Source organism: Simochromis diagramma, unplaced genomic scaffold, assembly GCF_900408965.1.
Source record: "Simochromis diagramma unplaced genomic scaffold, fSimDia1.1 OVJJ01000091.1, whole genome shotgun sequence".
In the NCBI taxonomy this organism is placed as follows: domain Eukaryota; kingdom Metazoa; phylum Chordata; class Actinopteri; order Cichliformes; family Cichlidae; genus Simochromis; species Simochromis diagramma.
This window is the reverse complement of record NW_024386901.1, coordinates 636,905-658,906: the sequence shown is the minus strand read 5'-3', so window position 1 is coordinate 658,906 and position 22,002 is coordinate 636,905. Positions and strand designations below refer to the sequence as shown.

The window sequence follows — 22,002 nt, the reverse complement described above, 5'->3', positions numbered from 1 at the left end:
CAGGTCATGGTAGCCTAAGGAGCTTGGGAAAGGAGGCCACTGAACATCTTTATTTTTTTAAAAGATGTTTCACCTCTCATCCTTAGTCTCTAATTGTTAAGTTCTGAAACCAAATGGTGGAGAGTTTAAGCTATTTAAACTAGTGCTGTCAGCGTTAATCTCGTTAAAATTACGTTAACGCCATAACCGCATTAACACAGCAAATCTCCGTTAGCGAGTTAACTCATTAGAGCGGGTAGCTTGTTAACGCGTTAGCGCCGTGCAGCCCCACGCACGGGGCGATCCGCACTACCTTGCTAATGGAGATTTGCCGCGTTAATGCGGTTATGGCGTTAATGTCACTTTAACGAGATTAACGCTGACAGCACTAATTTAAACCCAAGTGGGCGTTGGCCCACTATTAACCATCATATAAGCCATAGTAAGGAAAAGGGGTATGTGTCATTACCAACACGGGTTTAGGGTGAAACCACTGTGAGACCTTGTCTCCGTATCATGTGACTTATAGAGGTCACCTGACAATGAGTAATGAGTTCTCACTCACATTTTGCCAGACCAAACACAGAGCTAATCACGTTTTCATAGTCCCTTGTAAATAAGACAGCATGAAAAGAAAAGAATATGACGTGCCATCTATCCATCCATCGCTCCTCTTCCACTTATCAAATTCAGGATAGCAGAGGGGCTGGAGCCTATTTCAGCTGCCATAGGGCGAGAGGTGGGGTACATCCTGGACAGGTCGCCAGTCTGTTGCAATGAAAGCAGGGAAGTGACATTTTCTACAGATAGGGTATACTGTCGTTCTGGAATAGACCACACCCATCAGGATAGAAATGTTTCAAATCATAAAAAGTAATCACTCAGAACAACTTTATTTTGATTTGTAGGGACCCATGCCTCTAAAGGGTCACGCTGAGCCAAACCAATGGTTCTGTTTTTTCCTTTTAATTTGTCACCCATCGCTATAAGCATAAAAGAAATACTTCTGAAATAGTCTTTATAAAGTCAATAAGTGACCATTCTTCCTGGCCTTTTTGCAAAAAGTTAACCTAGTTTACCAAAAGTATTTTCATGCATCTACAGTTAATACAGTCCTGTCAAAATGTTGGCCTTACTGAGATACATGCACTAATGTGCTCCCAGAGGATCACAAAGACACCAGAGCCAAGGCCTCTGATGAATAATTCAATCTAACAAGCCCCCCTTCTGTTCACATAGGTGTTAGCTACCTGACAACCCAAGGAAAATCTAAATCAACTGCTGGCTGCTAGAGATCAGAGATTCCACAGTAGTAGCTAAGCTAGTCACTCATCTGCATCAGTCTCCTGTGTGCACAGACAGAGAATGGTGTCAGTGCCATCTGCACATATTAAGAGTCATATCTATTCATCAAAGGAGAGAAGATGAATAGGAAGCAGTTTTGGGGAGGGATGTTTTTAAAAATGTTGAGATGCTCTGGTAGCTAGAGGTGCACACATATCTACAGACAGAAAGTTTCAAAAGAAGAAATTATATGAAGCTATGTTGAATCATTTAAAAAGAAAAATGCATATCCCTCCCATATGTAACTACATTTCTGGGTTTCTGGTATTTCACTTCAACCAACTTCCAGGTAATCCAAACAAATAACCTCTAGTTTCCCTTTTGTATTAACCCAACAAATATCTGCTCTGGGTGTATAGGAGTAGACCTAAATCCTTTTTTGCCATTCACCAAGGAGCTCACTTAAAAGCAGAAAAAGTCTTAAAGCGATACACCGACTCAGAACACATATCTTATAATATGCAGTCATTTCACATGATATGCACCCTGAATAGAAAAGTGCATCCAATTAGCAGCACTAAGACAAGTCCGGACCGAAGGAATTTCAAATAGTTACTTCAGCTTCCTTAACCCTGCATTTTTATAAATCTGCAAGTAGTTTTCCAAGCTTTACTCCATCCAAGGGAAAGGCTTGACAGAATCCCTGCCACTGAACACATCCTACACGGGACAAACAGTAACAGTGGGCTTAGATCAAAGTTAACACTTTGTGTGGGCAATTCAAGTCAAGAATCTCTTCATTTCTCCAGTAAAGCATTTGTCCATCTTGGACGCAAGAGTATAGAGAACACACTTCTTTTCAAGTATTACTACACCAGAGTCCTCATGGGAACAGTGCCTGTGAGCTTCAAATGACACTTCTACCTGAGAGACAGCTGTTGGGAGCTTGTGGTACGGCAGCTGAATTTTTGTTTCTCCCCAGTTTTCCTTCAACATAAACATACATACACACTTTACTTGTCCTGGTTTTTCCCATGACCCACTTGGCTCAAATGGAGGCTGTATATGTAACTGCTATCCTAAGCTTAACTGTGGGTTTGTAATAGCATCCTCTCCCTCTCTTACTCTTCAAATTCTCTCTCTGCCCTAACAACCATATCACAATAGCTACAATCTCTCAGCTGCAAACATGTGAGCACACACACACGCACGCAGCCTTTATTTCCTTAAATATATTCATATTCTCTTTCTGCTGCTCTTGCTCTTACTCATATCAGCCATCTTTGACTATCCTAGCCTTTTTTCCATCCTCCTCATTTTCCTCCCCCGTGTCAAGTGTTGTATCAATTAGTGTTCAGTTACGTTCGTGCTATGGCATTTATCTGCCTGAATGCATGTTCTTATTCTCCTTTCTCTCGTCGTCTTATTTCTGCATAACTCCCTCCCTCCCATAAATGTCTGCGCAGTTATGATGTATTCTTGATAGTAACTGCATCAGGTGAACACCTGGGCACTCTAGCTCTACCTTTGATGACCTGCATCATGTCTGTCTGACTCATATCGCTATATGAAACACAGGTGCCCGTCTCCATCTCAGCTGCACAGGAAGCAAACACTACAAATGGTTGCATGAGCCCTGTGAGACACGGACTTCTTTGGTGTGAAAAAGTGCGATGATGCAAGTGATGCAAAGTTCAATCACCAAGCCTTTGAAAACATGGACTCTTATTTTTCCTGTAAAAACTAATGCACAACAGCAATTTTGTCAACAATAACAGATAAATGGTGTTGCATTACTGTCATTCTGTTTACAGTGCACTAAAAGGTAGAGATGATAATAAAATGAAATCAGGACAATACACGCTGCACAAACAAAAAGATGTTTCTAATTTCCATGCAACTTCAAACCCTTATAAGATGCTAGTGCTAGTTTAAAAAAAAATAGAAATTAAAAATAAAAAAGGAGGGGTCTAAGCTCCCTTATTGCTCCTGGTTCTGTCCAAATTTAGGACAACATCAAGGTTTTCCAGCAAATCTGCACTGACTCAGAAATCACCTTTAGAGCAGAGATTACATTCCCCATCCCGAGGCAGATCATAAATCCGGGAGCTCTGTTACAGGGCACAGCACATTATTATCAAGCTGGTACGGCTTTGATACAGCAAGCTGAGTTTTGCAGGTTTTGGGGGGGGGGGGAAGGGCCTAAAATCACATTTTAATTCAGAACGGTCTTTTTGAAATTCAAGCCTTTGGAAACCTGAGTGCCAAATCTTAATTTGGCGTAAAGTGATCCCACTTTGATCGCATTGCTGAAACTGACAAGGATTGTGGAACAGGGCTGCCACTCCAGTGTTTGGCAGGAATTGGACTTGGTGTGAAGCTTTGTAGTAAACATGGCCACAACTACAAGGCCTCATTCTCCCTCTTTACGTACTTTCGTATTTTGTTTTTTTTTTTCCCCCCTTCTCTTTACTAACCTGCTGTGCTGCACTCATGAAAAACAATACAAACAAGTGTCTTTCTTTTGTCTTTCAAGAGAGCTTGTCACCACTGCCACACTCCAAAGGGACAATAAATGTGAGACAGAGTTAGGCACACTCCACTGGCATTCCTTGGCAACAAAGACAACACTTCATCTAACTTTTTCTTATTTTAATTACCTATTTTCAGCACTACTTTAACATTTTGTCCCCCTTTCATTCCAAAGTACTTCCTCCATTCACTTACAAGTTACCATGCAACTACAGCAACCAGCACACCAATGCATCTCAACAGCTGCATTACTTCTTGGGTCTGTTCCCCATCAGTGGATATCAATTTAAGTTTGTTCTTAAATTATATTATTCATGCTACACATCAATAACAATGTGTAAAAGTCATCACTTTAGACAAATACCAAGCTGCTATCCATGCAGATTGGTATTTATAGTGGAGGTACCTCATCCTGAAAAGTAATTTTACTCAGAGTAGTGATTCATAACAGCTTGCTTTGTCCCGTTACGCCTTTCAACATCCGCAATAACTTTCAGAAATCTGAAAAGGTCTCCCTCGGTTGCATTGCCTCCGAGCGATCACAGAGTGGCTTCAAAGAGTAAATGATACTGCAAGAAGACATTTCTACATCTCTTTCACGCACACACGGTGAAATTATAAGTCAGGAGTTCACATTACAGTTTGTTGCGTCACAGCAGTGAAAACCCACACTGTTAACATACTCTTTAACAAAGAAAAACTCAAGCTGTTTTTTGAACTGTTACAGGAGGAAAAATAAATAATAAATTACTAAACTCCTAATTTCTTTTCAGGAAGGTATGCATGCATGATTGATGAGTGTTTGCGATCTTCTGCTGAGTCTCGGGAAATGACAGTGCAAAAACGATGACTTCTGTATAGATTAGGGATAAACTAGAAATGCCTCCCTGCAGTTGCATACTCCTGCCCATTAGTCAAGTTGTAGCTTATATTATGGTCTGTCTAGACTCATAATATACAGTAAGCAATCAAGACTTTATCTTGTGGGTACACAATATTATTTCGGGGGGGATTCACAACAGACTGACAACCAGAAACAAACACCAACCTCAAACAGCTACTAACTATAGCTTTCCCAACGACTTGGATTCTATATGTGTTTGGGAAAAGGAAGTGTTCACAACAGGAGGATTTCTTTAATGAATTATTAAAAAAGCCTCAAAGTTACGTCAGCACCCACCCACCCCATTATCGCTTGCGTCATCACTACGGGTATAAAATTTCACTGACACTGTGTGGTATCGTATCGTTACACTGCTGCTACTCTCTTCCTATGTGGGTGCTCCTTAAGACTGGCCATCCTGCTCCTCCCAACAGTTCTCCAGAGAGGAATGAGGACTACCGTCAGCAGTTTACGTCCAAAATGGGGGAATATGTGAGAGTGTGAAGAGACACTGAGAAAGCGGCTGAATGGACAGCTACAACAGCAACTTGGCCAAAAGGAAAATTAACTGGCAGGAAAATTAACATGAGATGGGCAGGGCTAGTTATTAGCACTGATTGAACTTTTATAATAAAAGGTGACAAGAAACATTCACAATCAAATTAACAGACACCGCTCTTCTCCTTCTCTCTCTTTTTTTAAAGGCTAAAATAAGTCCACAAATGTACTTGATGGGCCATTCTTGTACTCATGAGGCCCAACCATGTGAAGTCTATATGTCAGATTACAACTTATCTGCACAGGTTTAAGTTATATCACTACAACATAATGTCCACAACATTAAAATGGCCACTCCAGCTTTAGCCCAGATGCCTGGAAATTTTAGGCTTTTGTACCACGTTTACTGGAGGAAGGCAGAACTTTTCATGTCACAGCAACAGATAACCTAGAAGCTATCTGACTCGTCACTGCAAACTCTCCTTTAATTCAAAAAGAAAGACGGCACCTGTAGCAGAGTTCCCCTGTTAGGACATAAATGTAGGTCCACTGGCCACAAACATATCAGTGCAGCTAAGAAGTTGGGGAATGAAAAGTGTGTCTGCATTATTAAGATGCTATTGGAACCAGTGATACTTGCCCAGTGATAAATACTGCATTAAAGATCTTGCTGATCAAAGTCAAAGACATGTTTTTTATAGAAGCTGTACCTTTGGGATGGCTTTCAAGCACTGGAAAATAACACAACGTCTGACTGCCACTATATATAACTTTTTATTGATGTTGTTTTGTTTTGTTTTTTTAAGGGGGGGGCGGGGGTGAGACGACTTGTAAATCATTATAATACATCATTAAAAGACACACGAATAATGTAATTTAAGAACAAACTTGAATTGATATCCATTGATGGGGAACTGACCCAAGAAGTAATGCAGCTCTTGAATTATTTTGAGCAATTAACACTGATCACATCAAAAAAATATCTGGAAAGACCTCCAACATGCACAAACATTTGACCACACATCATGCAATCAATTAGCAGTATGTAATGTCTTTGATTCCCTCACTCAGCGATGACTCTCAAAGCGGAGCCAGTGAGAATCGATACCAAATCGAACTGATAAGTGATATTGATAATTTAATCCAAATAGATTCTTATCAATTCCCACCCCTAGTAACCACTGCCCCACTGTGATGCTGAGCTGCAATTAATGACAGCAATAATCGCCAGTCTGTCTTTAGGCATCAACCCTTTTTTCCCCCATTTTCTCCATTTTTTAAAAACACATTCAAAACTCAAAACCAAAAGCTTATAATTAAATTTATCATTTTTACCTAACCAGCTCCAGAAGTACACTCACACACAGATCTGTACTTGCCATAAGGAGATTTTCTAAGAGGACACCTAATCCACCCTTTGTAAAGCAGCCCGGTTCTTAACGTGGGGAGCCATGCAGTTACACTGGATGCAGACACTTATCAAAGATGATGGCTTACTGCTAATTTCCAGTGATTTCCCAGATTCAGTCTGGGAGTTATTCCAGGAAAAATCTAGAACAGAGCCATCAACAGTTGAACTGCCTGTTAGTGATCAAATGTCGTTGTTATCATGTTGACTTTGTGCAGCATCAGCTACATGAGAGCCACCAAGAAATGTAGAAACTGGTCGAGAAAAAAAACAGAAGAAAAAAAAAAAAAAAAAAAAATCTAGCCCATACACTATCTGTATCACTTAAAGAAATGCTGAAAATGGGACGATCGTGGCTCAAAGAGTTGGCAGTTCGTCTTGTAACCAGAAGGTTGCTGGTTCGCGCCCCGACTCGGACAGTCTTGGTCGTTGTGTCCTTGGGCAAGACACTTCACCTACCGCCTACTGGTGATGGCCAGAGGGGCCGATGCCGCGATATGGCAGCCTCGCTTCTGTCAGTCTGCCCCAGGGCTACAACTGTAGCTGCCTCCACCAGTGTGTGAATGTGAGAGTGAATGAATAGTGGAATTGTACAGCGCTTTGAGGTTCTCGAAAAGTGCTATATAAATGCAATCCATTGAAAATGCCACTACAGAGAATTGTCATTTGTGAGTCAACTAGACTGTATCAGTCAGACTATAAATCAATTTTACCTGGTGTGTGATTCAGACACACACACACACACACACACGTAAAGGCTAATGCCATGCTGTTATTACAGAATAATCATATAAACATCCATGTGGGGTGTATAACAGTCTACCGTTAGCTAAGAGACATTCAGCCCCAACTTAAAACACACTTCTTACTTCTCCTGAATTCCTCTGCTTTGATTTAATAAAAGGTGCATTTTTTTTTTTTTTTAAAATGCACCTTGTATGACTTACTCTTGCCAATATGAGGCTTAAATCAAAAGCTCAATTTAGCAAGAAAAATGCCTTGTTTTTTCCATTCAGAAATTACTATTAAATATTACAAAATACATAAAAGGTTCAAAGTTTATGGATTCAGACATTTTGAACACCAGATAAAATAAATAATACAGTGCAAAATCATCTCAGTTGTTACTGCAATTGAGTGATACGTGATGGAATCATTTTAATATGACTAACCATTTATTTCATATTTCTTAATACTCAACCTATGCCAGTGAGTAAATGCATGTATTCACTGGTATTCACTCCTGTTAACTTAAGGGATACTACACAAAGAAACCACACGCTGTGTTTTTGGCACGTATTGCTAAAAAGTTATATGGAAAAACTGGTTTAACAAACAATACAGAAACAAGGCCTGAAATCTCTGTTTCGCACGCCCAGACTTTACACTTCAGTCAATCTGAAGGGCTGCAGCTGTCGTCTACAAACAAAATACCATTACGATGATATAAAAAATGGAAAATTAAAAAAAGAAACAAAGACAGAAAATGTAATTTACACTAAGCAGGTCTGACTGTTTTCCTTTTCCAAAGCAACAGTGTCATGTTTGATGGAAGTCCATTGTATTTCTGCAGTCTAGTCACTTCTTAATACAACTAGCAGATGAAATCTATGGACAACAGACAAATCATTTGGCATCAGCATTCGTCAACATGGATCTCAAGGATGGACTTACATTTGATAAAGTATTCTGCATGTTTTGAAATCTATTCTGAAAGCAACAGGGTGAAAACATTAAAGGGGAATAGTAACAAGAACCTGTAAGCAGACGGGTGTATGGGTTTAAAGTATTTTCTTGACTTTCTTGAAGGCGCATTTGATACTGTAAAACAATTCAGACATTCAGTTATTTAATTGTAACTTTAATTTTTAATTTCATCTTATATGCACCAACAGTTTTTTATATAAGGGAAATTAAACATTGTCAATGTATTCGAAAATGTTGAATCTAGCAAGCTGGAATTTGAGAGCATGTTGGAGTTACTGGAAATCAAATATATTGGCTGCAAGGCAGCTGCTACTGCAGTGATCATTACTTTTAAAAAAGGCAGTACACACCACAACCACACTTAGACTGAGAAAACAGTCTTGCAAAACCCTTGTGCTAATGTGCTAGCCAGTGGCAAGAGGGTACTCACGCCCTAATATACTGGTTTACAGTATACTAAATAATACTAGGGTTAAAGCTTAATACCAACACCTGGGGGGGAGGGAACCACCATGAGGCCAACAAATGACTTTAAAAAAAAAAATAAAGATCAGAAAGATGTACTTCCTGACAGAAACCTTCCAATTATCTGGACTTGAGATAGCACTAGGAGTACACTAGCCTGTGACCCCTTAAGGCTGGGGTTGTGACTATCACGTAATTTCTAATGTTTAAGTGGCTATCATCAGCTTACATAGTATCTGAGAAACATTTTTTTTGACAACTATAATTTTAGACAGAAAGGCAGAATTAGCAGCTGCTCTAACCATATATAACAGCTTCTAACATAACTGATAGGCCAAAACAAAATCAATTCTTTCATCTATTTGCAAAACAAGCAGGGCCGTTTGCAGCTGAATTTCTGACTATCATTCAGCTACGGTTGTTAGACTTCTTAAAGCAATCAAAATATTGGAAAATTACACTGTTGTTAAAGGCTTAAGGCCATTATAGGTCCATTTTTAGCTTCAAAACTTGAAGCCCCATCGACTTGCTTTAGATCTAACTTTTATAACTGTTCTACATTGTTTGCTGACGCGTAAAAAACCCATTTTGTCTTGGCAAGGTACTTTGCTTTCCTTTTAGCTCTGAACAACAGAAGCAACTATTAAATAGCTTCACCCCTGTTAAATCCACTAAACAGTACGGATGGTTTCACGAGCTTCTGCAAAACTGCAGCCCCTAGTTTTAACAGTGTATGTGCTCAAGTATGTGATAGGTGGGCCTGCAAATACAAACAAGCACGCCTTGATTATCACCAGGCATAAACACACGCACACATACACACAAACACAAGAAAAATAAATAAATAAAACTACAGAGATTTACTTTGCAGCTGACATGGAAATTAAGCATGAAGACACAGGAATGATATCACACTAAATGTGATAAATAAAGGTGCTCCTATGTTGGCTTGGGCCTTAAATATGATCTGCTGCGCTGCTATGTTGATTTATGGCCCTATCATAGTGCAAAAGCAAAGTTACGGCCCTGCAACACTAACAATAACTGGCAACGTAATAAGTAGCAAAACCAAGGTACTAGTGGTCACATGACTAAAATCCATTGGAGGGATGCAGTACAAAAAGGTTGTACCTGTAGATTTTCTGCTACTTACAGGTGTGTCTGAATCATAAACTCACTTGCCTCATCACACTGTTCACAATTAAACTACTTGTGTTGTACTTGTATTGTTGTACTATTTCATTTGAAGAATTGAAACAGAAACTGATGCATAACACTAGGGCTGCTTAATTAATCGAATTTTAATCACGATTACGATCTGGGCTTTCAACGATCATTAAAAATGACTGAGCCGATTATTAGCCTCTCCCTCGTGCTTTACTCTCGCGCTGCTCCGTGTGGCAAATCAACAATTAAGAGCAGCGGTCCCCAACCTTTTTTGCGCCACGGACCGGTTTATGCCCGACAATATTTTCATGGACCGGCCTTTAAGGTGTCGCGGATAAATACAACAAAATAAAAGTAGTACCGGTACCGAAAAAAATAAGATTTATTGATAACACACGTGAAAAGACCCAGGAAAACAGAGTTAACAATAAAAACGATAACAAAATAGCGCTGAAAACCGTTAAAAACCCTGAAAAACATACATTTCACACCTGAGCCTCAACTCTCGTGGCCCGGTACCAAACGACTCACGGACCGGTACCGGTCCGAGGCCCGGGGGTTGGGAACCGCTGATCTAATACAAAGCATTCTGAACTTTGCTTTTAGCTTCAGTTGCATGAAAAGGTTTATGTACCTATAATATACTAATAATTGTAGTTGTATAATAAAAGTATTTGCTCTAATCAATAAACAATCCCGACTCCAGAAAGTACAACTTCACTGAAAGTTAACTTCAGTGATACAAGTGGGGATTCTGAGGTTGAAGGCACGTACTCCTGTTTCTACAAAGTTTGGTTATTCACAAAGCCTGATCATTTCAGACAGTGCACAAGAACAGACAATGCTTCCAGCTCCAGAATCTAATAAGAAAATTCCTTGCATTTTACTTCTGCTGGCTGCAAAAGAGACTTCCAGTATAGAAGTTTATGGGAAAATGACCATCAGCTCCCTTTGCTCTGTGACTTTAATAAACTCTTTCCTGATGTCCTTAAGGGATTATTCACTGAAAAAGGAACATTGTAAATTGTAGTCCAAAACAGAAAAATAAAACAAAACAAAAGAGGATGAAGCTGACAGGGAATGAATGACAGTTGACCAATGAGGTGTTTATAAAGCCACAATAAGACAAACTGTGGAAACAAAGGAAAATCAGCAGGCACACTGCTCTCCTCAGGGGTCGGAGTCCTGCAAAGATCACAGGAAGAGAACAATTTGACCTCTTAAATGAGGTGAAGAAGAGCCAAACACCTGCAGGAATCTCTACAGCCGTTGTAACCACTGGTTTTCTGTCCTCTATGGGAAAAAAAATACTTTATATTAAAGATTTAAGGCAATACATCTGAAATGTACAAAGACTCTTCTGCATTTTGTAAATAATAATTTTTGTTTCGTTTGTTTTTTTGCTTGTTTGTTTTTTTAATATCCTTGCCAATAGGCCTGCCAATTATAGCAAAAAATGTAATCTCAATACCTTTTGTTAATATGGGTATCCAACCTCTTAGCATCATTTAGCCTTATTATTTACAGATTTTGAGGTAAAAATTATTTATTAAACCTATCTTTTCAGATAAACTAAATTAAACAAGCTACAGCCTTTTCTGGACCGAATTTGATCAAATGGCCTCAGCCCACCCAGTTACCCAACTCTAACGCATGGTGAAGGGAGCATCATGGTTTGTGGGTGATTTGCTATGTCATGACCAGTACATTTTAAAATCATTGAGAAAAAGAAATGAACAGGTCATAACTGTATGAAGACATTTTAAAGCAGAATGTCAAAGCAGCAGTCCAAAATTGAGTAAACTGGAAAGCTTTGGTGCAATGTACAATGATCCAAAGCACAAAATGACATCAACAATAATGGTATGATTAGACAAAAATAAAAATTCATGTTTTGGATATACCAATTAACCCAACTGAGATGCTTTTCGATTGTTTGAAAATGCTGTTCAATCGGTAATATTAATAATAAAGTTTTGTAAGGAGTGGTCCAGAAGTGTTGCAGAAGGTTCTGTGAGTTACTAAATTCACATAACAAGGTCACATAATTTTATCAGTGTTTTGAAGTGTGCCCTATTAGTGTGTTATGAATTCAGTCTGACTGCATCTGTCTATATTTGAGACTTGAAGGTGAAGATTACATCACAATTTAAGAGAAAATAAATCTTAAAACCCAATAATTCCAAAGTGTACAGAAACTTTTTCTTGCAACCGTGTTTGGTGACATGGGGATATGACACTCATGATGTGAGATTAGTAAAGAAATGACATCTTCCACTGCGGGAGAGGGAGATTGAAATAGTCTACACAGATGGTGCACCTAATACCTCCAGACACAAGCCCTTTTTATTAGTTTTTATATAACACTTTATGGAAAAAGACAGGAACGTGCCAAAATGCATGTGGATGCCGAGGCAGGTTCACTGAACCACAGAAGGAGCTACTGATAGATGATCTGATATTTACCGGACCATAAAGGCAAATAATCATTCAGAGGACAGGATATTGCAGTATTGACTTCGGTAATTCCCAAACTACAGGAGGCCTGGATGGACCAGGCAGAATTCAAATCTTCATTATAATATAAAAAAGATGCCTTTTTGTCCAGGTGAAAGAAAATGTGTTGCTCTAAAAAAAAATATAGATACACATTATAAACATTTTTCCTCATAAATGTTTACTGTAGATTCACTAAAAAGGAGAAGACCACAGCCAAATAGAGGTTAAAATTGGTGGCAGATGGCATTTCTGTCAAACCCCACTGGACACCCTGGCAAGTATCCAGTATGAATGTTCATGTCCAAACCAGGACAACACAATCATATTATTACTCACACCAAGAATAAATGAATAGATTTGTTGGATTGGGATGGCCAATAAGGTTTAAACTGATCATATGTAATAATAATAATAATAATAACTAATAATAATAATAACAACAACAACAACTAAAAAACAACAACAACAACAACAACAAAACAATAAGGCGCAAAATGACAATTCGTTATTTTTCATTATAAATGGTTTCATCTAAAATGTCATCACAGTTTCTTGATCCCTTCTGCAATATTTTCAGTCTGCTTTGTTATTCAACCACCTCTTTAAAGTCCAAACACATTTTAAATTTGTCTTGTAATACCTAAAACCACTATCCACCCAGTCAACACTAAATACCAACCAGGATGTCTGTATATGTGATCATAAAGGGTTAGAATAAGGATCATTTTTCTCTGACTTCTACATTTCTACTGTAGCTGATAAAATGTCACTGCTTCTGCCAACATGCCCTCTTGCCCCTTTTACAGATTACAGTGCTGCACCTGGCTAGTCCTATGTTGTTTGAGCCAGAACAGAACAAACCCAAGGCAGAATCATTACTGGCCTCACAGTATGTTGAGCTCAACTGGGCTTTATATCCGAGCATTCAAACAGCAAAGCCTAAGACTTAAACTTGTAAACATCCATTCTGATTTTAAATGTCTATTTACCAAAAGGATCTTTACATAAGGCGAAAGATTTAATTCTCAGGTATTATGGCATCAATATAATAAGCCAATATAATAAGCAGCCATGGTACAAGTCAGAACAGAAATGCAAAGAACTTCCTTGAATGTTCCACCAATCTAACAACTCCATTCTTTAATGTCTGTTAAGCATCTTGTTACTTGTCTTCAGCATAGTTTTAATAAGATAACGGGTGGAAGATCTAAAATATCTTCAGTTTTAACAGCCAACTATTTCAGTGCTGATCTGAAAACCTCAGCAGAGAAACACCCTCTACTGTTCAGGTAGAAAACTCAAAATTATGCTGAAAGATGCTAAATAATCACCGAAGCATCATACTAGCCAAAATACAGACGCTTGACCAGAAAATAATGCCAGGCATTATTTTCAGTGACACGTATTTACAGCAACAGGGCAACTTTCAACTCTTAAGTGGGTTATTTCATTATGGGCTGTTTTTATTTTCAAAATGTTAGAAGCTTAACAAGTTCTTCTTATGTCTCTACAATAAACTCAGGCATGTCAGAGCTCATCAGTCACATAAGGGTCCAGTTAAACCAATTTAACCTGCAAACCCACCTACTGGTCATGCTATGTAACTACCAAAGCGAAAAACATCAAGTAAACTAAAAGTTAACTTGTTTTTGAATAAGCCCACAGAAACCAAGGGAAACCCTGGAAGCAGCACAACTCCTCCTGGGTGTTTACAAAAACCAACACTCAAAACTCAAAAAGATGTTCAGTCCGGCACCATGTGAGCAAGGCTACACATACCTCTTCCCCGTTACATTTCGTTTCTCCAAAAATTCAATGGCTGGATACCAGCATAGATTAATAACCTTTTCTCCCTCATAAGCTTTACAGGACTATTAACAGGTTGAGCTCGTGAACAAAGAACTGGTTCTGTGGGGGTTTCTGCGGCCGAATAAAGCAAAGGCGAAATTATTATGAGCGCGTTTGGGTTCCTGCGGGTCTCTTTAAATACTAGCACACCTCATTTTCCTGAGGCTGTTTGAACCCCGAGTCCTCTGGAGCACACAATAACCACTTTAAGAACAGCTGAGGCAGCTATACCAACAAGCAAACTGAACAGATTTCAATAAGCTGTTATAAGAAGGGGTGGAGAGGATAAAAACACCTCACATGAATGCTTGTGTAAGGTTAAAATACACGGAGCACATATTCCTGACTTTGAATTTGCATAAAACTAATTTCCAGACATCTCTAAGGTTACGATTACTCTTCCTCTGTAAAACACAGTGACATCTCAGTGGCTGTATTTTAATCACATTTCATATACTCCTCTTAATTTCCGTCAAATGTGAAGCTACGTATTTATATTTTTTCTGTCCTTGGTATATCCTTGAAAATGGACGGCAGTGAAGATGCTCATAACTGTGTAGCTTTTTCCCCCCCACTCACAGCCATGTTATTAATTCCAAGGAGTTGCTCACTAAGCAATTAAAAATCCATGAATCTGAATACAAAGCTGAAAAAGGCTATAAAAAAAATAAAGAAATATAAAAAAAAGTATTCAGTTCATTAAGAAGAAGAAGAAGAAGTGCCTTCTGCCATCTGTGACTGCACACTGAACCTACTGGAATCTCATTTAAACAGCTTACCCAAAACATGAAGAGTACGTTGAATGGGATTTATTTCAAGCCTGCAGCATGGAAGTTTAAAGCAATGTTGCCGAGCCCTTGTAATGCATATCAATCCATTTTTTGAAGGCTATAATTCTTCCTGCGAATGTCAAGTTTCTTTTTCTATCTGACTTTCTCAGAAGCTAAGTTTATCCCCCATGACGATAACCTCAGTTAGCATACTGCTGTGTGTGTCTGATGCTACGTCACGTTCCTCTGTAGCTCTGGAAAACCAATCGCTCGCAGCTGATTTAAAATTCATCCAGTTCGACACACCAGTGAGGAAGTGTTTAAGCAGACATCAGATTTCAAATTCTGATTTACTAAAACATACTGATATGTATAACATACTCCAAGGTGATGAAATTTGAACTATCCATCTACTAGTTCAAATTAGGAAAGGCCTAAATGTAACGCACGTTTAATTATATGTAAAACTCCCATGTTCCAGCTTTACAGTGACACAGATCACAAGACTAACTGCGTTCACACTAGGCATGTGCACGGTCAACAAGACATTTATACACTGCTACTCTTGCTAGTAGGCACCAGAAATACTAGTCGGTTAAATCTATTATTGTTGTTTTACTAAGTTGGTTCAAAGATGTTACAACGCCACCTGAGACCAACTAGTGCTGCAGCCCTGACAAATGCCTGAGACCCCCTCGCTCTCTGTGAGGGAACTTGAAATGAAACAGATTGAAAGTAAGAAGATGACAGCTGTGTGAAACACCACAGCTCTGCAGTACATTGATGGAGAAAATGAACTTTTGTATGTTGGCTGTGTGAGAGAAAACTGGCATATAACCACACTGAAGTGGTCCAAGTAATTTGTAACCACATTATGCACAGACGTGTGGATGCTAGCCTGCCACGAAAGGGGCTACTGCTGCTAGCAAACATTTATCAAACTAATCTGACACTGTGTGGCCCCAGCGCTACACATTTCACCAACATTCATAACAAGATTTGAATGTTGAGGAATCCGTTAATGGTCTCAAATGACTCCTAAATTCATACACAGTTATTCTAAGGTCAGTGCTTATCCTTGTCTGTTAGATTGCGCCCAGCGTCTTCTGCCTTTCACACTAGTTAACTAGTCTGATTTTTTTTCCTGTCTCGTTCAAATGACTTGTAAATTAGTCCCCAGGAACATCCTGGGGACCCTTTTGTGTTGGACGTGCCCAGAAATGAAATATAGGAGTAGAGTCGAGAAGACCTCAGTGACGAGTAGAGTAGAAGTATTTGAAGCAAAACATGACTGCCACTTATGGCGAAGCAAGAATAACTCCAAGTTTCCCACCTCGACATTTAAAAAAAACAAACAAAAAAAACAAAACACTTGATAATACGCAGCACCATTTGAGCTCAGCACTGCCTGTTCTGTTTGTCTGAGTCGTTGGACAACAGCAATTACGTTATTTCAAGCAGGCAGCATTGAAAGAAAGGCTTTCAGAATGAAAATATGAACAGGCACCACAGGGAATAAGGAGGCAAAATGCAACGTTGAAACTGTGGGAGAAACTGCTTGGTAACACCCTGCCAAGATTTCAGATAAACTAATGACGTCCGTTACCGGCTTGCAGATGACCTTTTCTATTAAATTGTTCTTCTCACCTGCCCTTTGGCACTCATGCATGTCATAAATATTTTGTGGCTGCAAAATAATATGCATGTGCTTGAATGATTCATACGTGAATGAGTTATGCCAGCGAAAGACCACTCCAATAGAAGGACAATAACTACTATTAGTTCTTTGGCTACACTGAAAGCACAGTAATGTTTGTGGAACATGTGTGTAGCAGAGCTTGTTAGTAGATACACCTGAAGAGCACGTTCTACTTAAGATTATGTTAGTTAACAGGAAAACAAGACTTGAGGATTTATTTCATGGGTTCTGTTGTGTTTTTAGCTTTTGAAAACAGCACAGCACTGTGGAACTGTCACTATCTACTGGCTGTTAACTGGATTTTGGTGTCAATTCCTCAGACTGGTCTGATTTTGTGATTGCTAAATAGATCTCCGCAGCATATTCCCTCTTCTTACACACTAATCTTACGCACGGTGTAGCCACTTTGATTGAAACAGTGAAAATGCACCGTTGCAGCATGTGCAGTGGAAACTGCCTACAACTGTTAGACAGTTGTTCGGTGTAGTGTAATTTTGAAACAGCATGTTAAAAATGAATCTGTGCATTTTCACTAGCTTGTGTTTTCTGTCCATTTTAGCATGTTATTCAGTAAAGGAGGATCACAGCTGTGCTTGTTGGGTAATTTAGCTGGAACTCAGCAGAAGAAATGCTAGTACTCTCATGAGATCAAGCCTGCCATGAGATCTACATACATTTAGTGTTCTATGGTGTTTTTCCATCTTAGTTGGATGAACACTTGTTGGGAAACACTTGGAAAACCACTTGTCATTAACCTGACTAACTCCATCTTCACTTCTGGTGTTGCACTACGTGTTCTACTCCACCCTTCCCACCTCATATGTACACGTACACAGTGAAACCCACAGATTGCAGCCTGGTAACAGAGAGAAATTATGAGAGAACCTGGCGTGACTAGAAATGAATGCAGCAGAGGCACTCACACTGCTCTGAAATGAACACAGCAGTACAAATTAGGTAAATACAAGGTTTAGCTTCTTTTCTATCATTTAAATACTGATTTTAAAAAAGTAAATGTTTCTATGTCAGTGTTCCCGAGTCAGTTGAGATATCATTTGATAGATGCACATGAACCTTGTGCAGAGCACTGCATTCCAAAAGGCACAACACTATTAGAGATACCAAACACTGACCCTGATTTAGGAGGGAGAAAGCGCCTCAGAACGATAGCTGGACAGAACAAATGATAAATGTCAACACTGAAGCCCAAAGTGACCAGTATGTAGCTCACTGCTGACACTAATTTCCAAGCCTTTTTAAGCAGTCACTAAGGCTTTTCAAACAGCCTGTGTGTTCTAGATCATCAAGTTCAACAATGTCTGCCTGCGGGACAAAACAGCAAAACTCAGGCCAAGGTGATAAAATGCCTGCTGTTAAAGAACTAAAACCATTAGACCTAGTGGAGAAACAAAGGGCGAGAGAGCACAGAGCACACTCAGCTGTGCAAAGGAATACGGAACAAAATGAAAGGAGCATTTGTGCTGACGTGTATCACTTGGCAAACAGTACCACACGTCCAGAGGCATCAGATTGTTTGAAAAAACGTGTCAAGACACCTGGTTGAATGACATAAGGTATGTAAAGAACCAAAGATAAACTAAGTACTTACTAATATGTAAGAAAACCAGTTGTTTCTGATCTCCTTATTCACTGTCAAATACACACAGTATATATATATATATATATATAAATTAAGACACGCTAGCTCTTTCTTTTCTACACTTAACAACACTTCTGTGGGCCCTTACCTGTGTCTGTGCTCATCATGTCCTCCCTGTCCATGTATGATCACCTGTCCTGAGGCGTGCTTGCCCTCTTTGGGTGTGTCAATATGAGGGATAAGCACATCCTCCAAGCCCAGGTCAAAGCGCTTGTGCTTGGAATTGTCTGGGAGGAAAAAGAAGGCCCCAAAGCATAAGGTGATGAAGGCACTGAGGATGAGGAGGAGGATGAACTTCTCAGAGAGCCTCAACGTGGCCCTATGGTGCGGGAAGGAGGAGGCACCCGGCGACAGAGTGGGTATCCTGCGGCCCGACAGCGGTAGTAGAGCCGGCGTCGTCATCTTTTGACTGTTTGAAATTAACTTTACTAGGGATGGGGTAAGGTGGGTTTCACAGGTGCCACGGGTTGCTGTAGCGGCATGCACCGACTGGTTAACTTTATTATCTCATCCCTGCTTTGGTAGGTCCAGAAACCAAAAAAGGCAGAGATCCCTCAGTAACAGGGTGACTTGTCAGCAGGAACATGGCCATGATGGTTCTGAAAAAAAGTACACCGAGGCATTCAGTTAGGAGAAAGAAAAAAAAAAATCAAATGAGAGCGTATTTAACAGACTAAACACCATTGTAGAAAAACCTTGCCTTTTCCTTTCTTCATTTTTTACCAATTTTTTTTAGATAGTCAATGCTCTCTATGCACTGGCAGGATAGACGAGTTGATGTCCTTTATAGTCTTTCCTTCAGTTGTCATTTCTCCACCTTGGCAGCATGTCTTTTGTAACCACTAGTATCCTCTCACCATGCACTCTCCCTGACAGGCTTCTACTGAGCCAAACAGCTCTGAATTACAATCAAAAGCAAAGTGACAGCTCAAGTAAATGGCATGTCATAGATCAAGCAAGAGCTGATATATTAGAATAATAAACAATCCTCTTGGCTTGCTATGGTGATTTTAACAACATGTCATCTGGAAAATAAATACCTCAGGATGTCTCTCACTCTCTTTCTCTTTCCACAAACATACACAAAAGACTTAATCCTTTGGCCATGAGAAAAATGATAGATTTTCCAAGAGGCTTAAGGTATCAAGAGTTTGTGCAGTATCTGTTCGATCAACTGTCCTTTACGCATACTGGCTTTAGTGCCACTGCAGAGTGAGCACAGCTTTCTTTCTACAGTTTTATCTTATTGCAGTGGTGTATTTCTTGCTACCACACATGTATCATGATAAAAAGCACAAAAGTAACACACAATGCACAGTTGTGTTCCAAACTCTAGCCAAGAAAAAGGGAGTAAGCCGCGCTTTCTAAGTACATTGCATGCCTGTTTTCTGTGCTGTACTACATCTGAATATCAACCCACCTATTAAACACCCGTGGGCTATACTGGAAAAGATAACGGTTTTATTCCCTCGTGCCAGCAGATGTGGAAAGAAGATGTGGGGTAAATGTCTGATTCGGCTCAGCAGCTGCTCCAAGTGCGAATGTAAAGGATGGATGGAAATGAAGCAAGTACCCCTTTAAAGACAAACATTGCTATTCGTACTAAAGCCTGCGGGGTTGGAGCTAGACAGTGTTAACAGAGCCCTGTTTTTCCTGTACTTTTCCATCATGTTGGTATGGAGCTGCGTCTCCACGCAGAATACCAAGTTCATTCTGTGACAGTGCCAGCCTGTGTGAGGTGATTAGCCAATACAAAACGCTAGCTAACAAGCAAATGCGCTAACTTACCCGGCTAATACTGGCTAGCAATGGAAAGAAAAGAGGAAAATAAAGTTCCTGTCAACGCTCAGGGGGAAACCCACACAATAAATAGAAATAGCCCGACATACGCGTTTCGGCCCGTTGACATTTGAGCTATCCCGGAGGTTGTAAAGACAGAGCTTTAAAACCCTCAGCCTGCCCAGGTGCTAGCTATTTGGCTACAAGGCTAGCACTAGCTAGCTGGCTGGCTGCGAATTGACAGAGGCGGTCTCTTGTGTGGAAGCCACTCTGCTGCATCACCACCTTTCTCATATGCTCGTCGAAAATCGATGCCTGTCGGGATTCCCGGTCCACGTTTTGAAAGGAGTCGCTGTAGCAGGTGTCCTCATGTCCACAAATGAAACACCGTGGTGTCGTGCCGTGGCTGAACCGCTGACCGTCAGCTCAGACCCACATAGCGTTACAGCTCCGCGGAGAGGATGTTGATAACCGGTCGCTCTGTTGGACTGCAGCGACAGACTGAGTGCGAGCTGCTGCTGCTCGGCGATTCAGCATCAACTACTCTGCCTACCCGAGTTAGGGACCGTCTGACAATTTCGCTGGGCAGAATTACTGTTCTGTATGTAAAACAAGGCACACCAACAATGGCACACCCCCCAGCCTGCTAGAGGGCTAGATTCTTCGTCCCTATGATTCACCTCTGTAAAACTGAAAAACAGCTGCAGCGTGCATGATACTACATTTGTGCAAATTATGGTCCAATCCTTCACCTCGATTATTTTTTTTAGCATTTGTTTGTTATACTTAAATTAGGGATGCACCCTTTTCCAGCACAGATGTGATGATTCTATTGTAGTGTTAGATTAATATGCTGTATTCGTCACTCTTGGCAAGAGACGGAGAATCATTTATTTATGTATTAAGGAAAAATCAAAGGTTGATTTAAACACTGTTTTCCTGAGTTAAACAAATACAGTATAAAAAATAAGTGTATTTAATAAAATATTATAGCCCAGCTTATATAGGTGCCAATATTTGGTGATAAATCAATCTATATTTTTTCTTTAGGCACACAAAACAAATAGATTTCCATAGCATTCGTTATATGTAGTTATTTATGAGTCCTTACTAGGACAAACTTATTTTTTTGTATCATTGCAACATCAATTACTCATTAATGGTCTGGTTGTTGTATTTGTGGAGTATGTGCCCCCTGATGGACAAACTATGCAATGTCAGCACTTGTAGCATGGTTGAGGGGTGTTTCTCCCAGTGCAAGGATATAAATGTACTGAACTGGTATGTCATAGTAAAATAACACCTGACAACAGGACCAACATAAATGAAATCAAAATGAGAGAAAGAAGGTATTCACACTTATTCACCTTCTTTACTTTAGTTTCATTTCAGCTGTGTGAGAGTCTTTTCTGAACACTAATATATATTAAAAAAACTACCCCAAGTATACCTGGAAAAGCTGATGGAGTAGAAAGCTTGAAATTCCTGCAAAGCTTCCTCTGTGCTTTGTTAGTTCTTAGGCTGGTGGATCATGAAGTAAAAAAAATAACTAAAATAAAGATGGACCTTTTTTAGAGATTAGATATTAAGGGGTAGGTTTTTATTTTGGTTTGTTTTTTTAAAGAAATGTATCCGATTTTGGGTCAGTGCTGGGTCGATATCAGATCCAAATAACAGATCAATGCACCCTTAAGTTGTGAGTAAGAAGCTAACAGTTCAAAAATGAATAATTTTACTGCATTGCAGTCTGTTTGGGGTCATTATCATACTGAAAAATGATTATCTTGCCAATCAGATGTTTTTCAGATAATAAAAAAAACTGAT

At 39.6% G+C, this 22,002-nt stretch overlaps 1 protein-coding gene across 2 annotated transcripts in view; it reads right to left on the bottom strand.

Annotated features, from left to right (window-relative positions):
- The window catches only part of man1a2 (mannosidase, alpha, class 1A, member 2), a 141,640-nt gene extending 120,892 nt beyond the window's left edge, over nt 1–20,748 (bottom strand). The window contains exons 1-2 of one of the 2 annotated variants that reach the window (XM_040034718.1): nt 20,464–20,748; nt 18,488–18,998 (exon numbers count right to left, since the gene is read on the bottom strand). In XM_040034718.1, coding sequence (XP_039890652.1) covers nt 18,488–18,801 — 314 coding nt within the window. In that variant the 5' untranslated portion in view covers nt 18,802–18,998; nt 20,464–20,748. The other variant, XM_040034719.1, reaches the window with a different exon arrangement.
- Nucleotides 20,749–22,002: the final 1,254 nt, after the last annotated feature.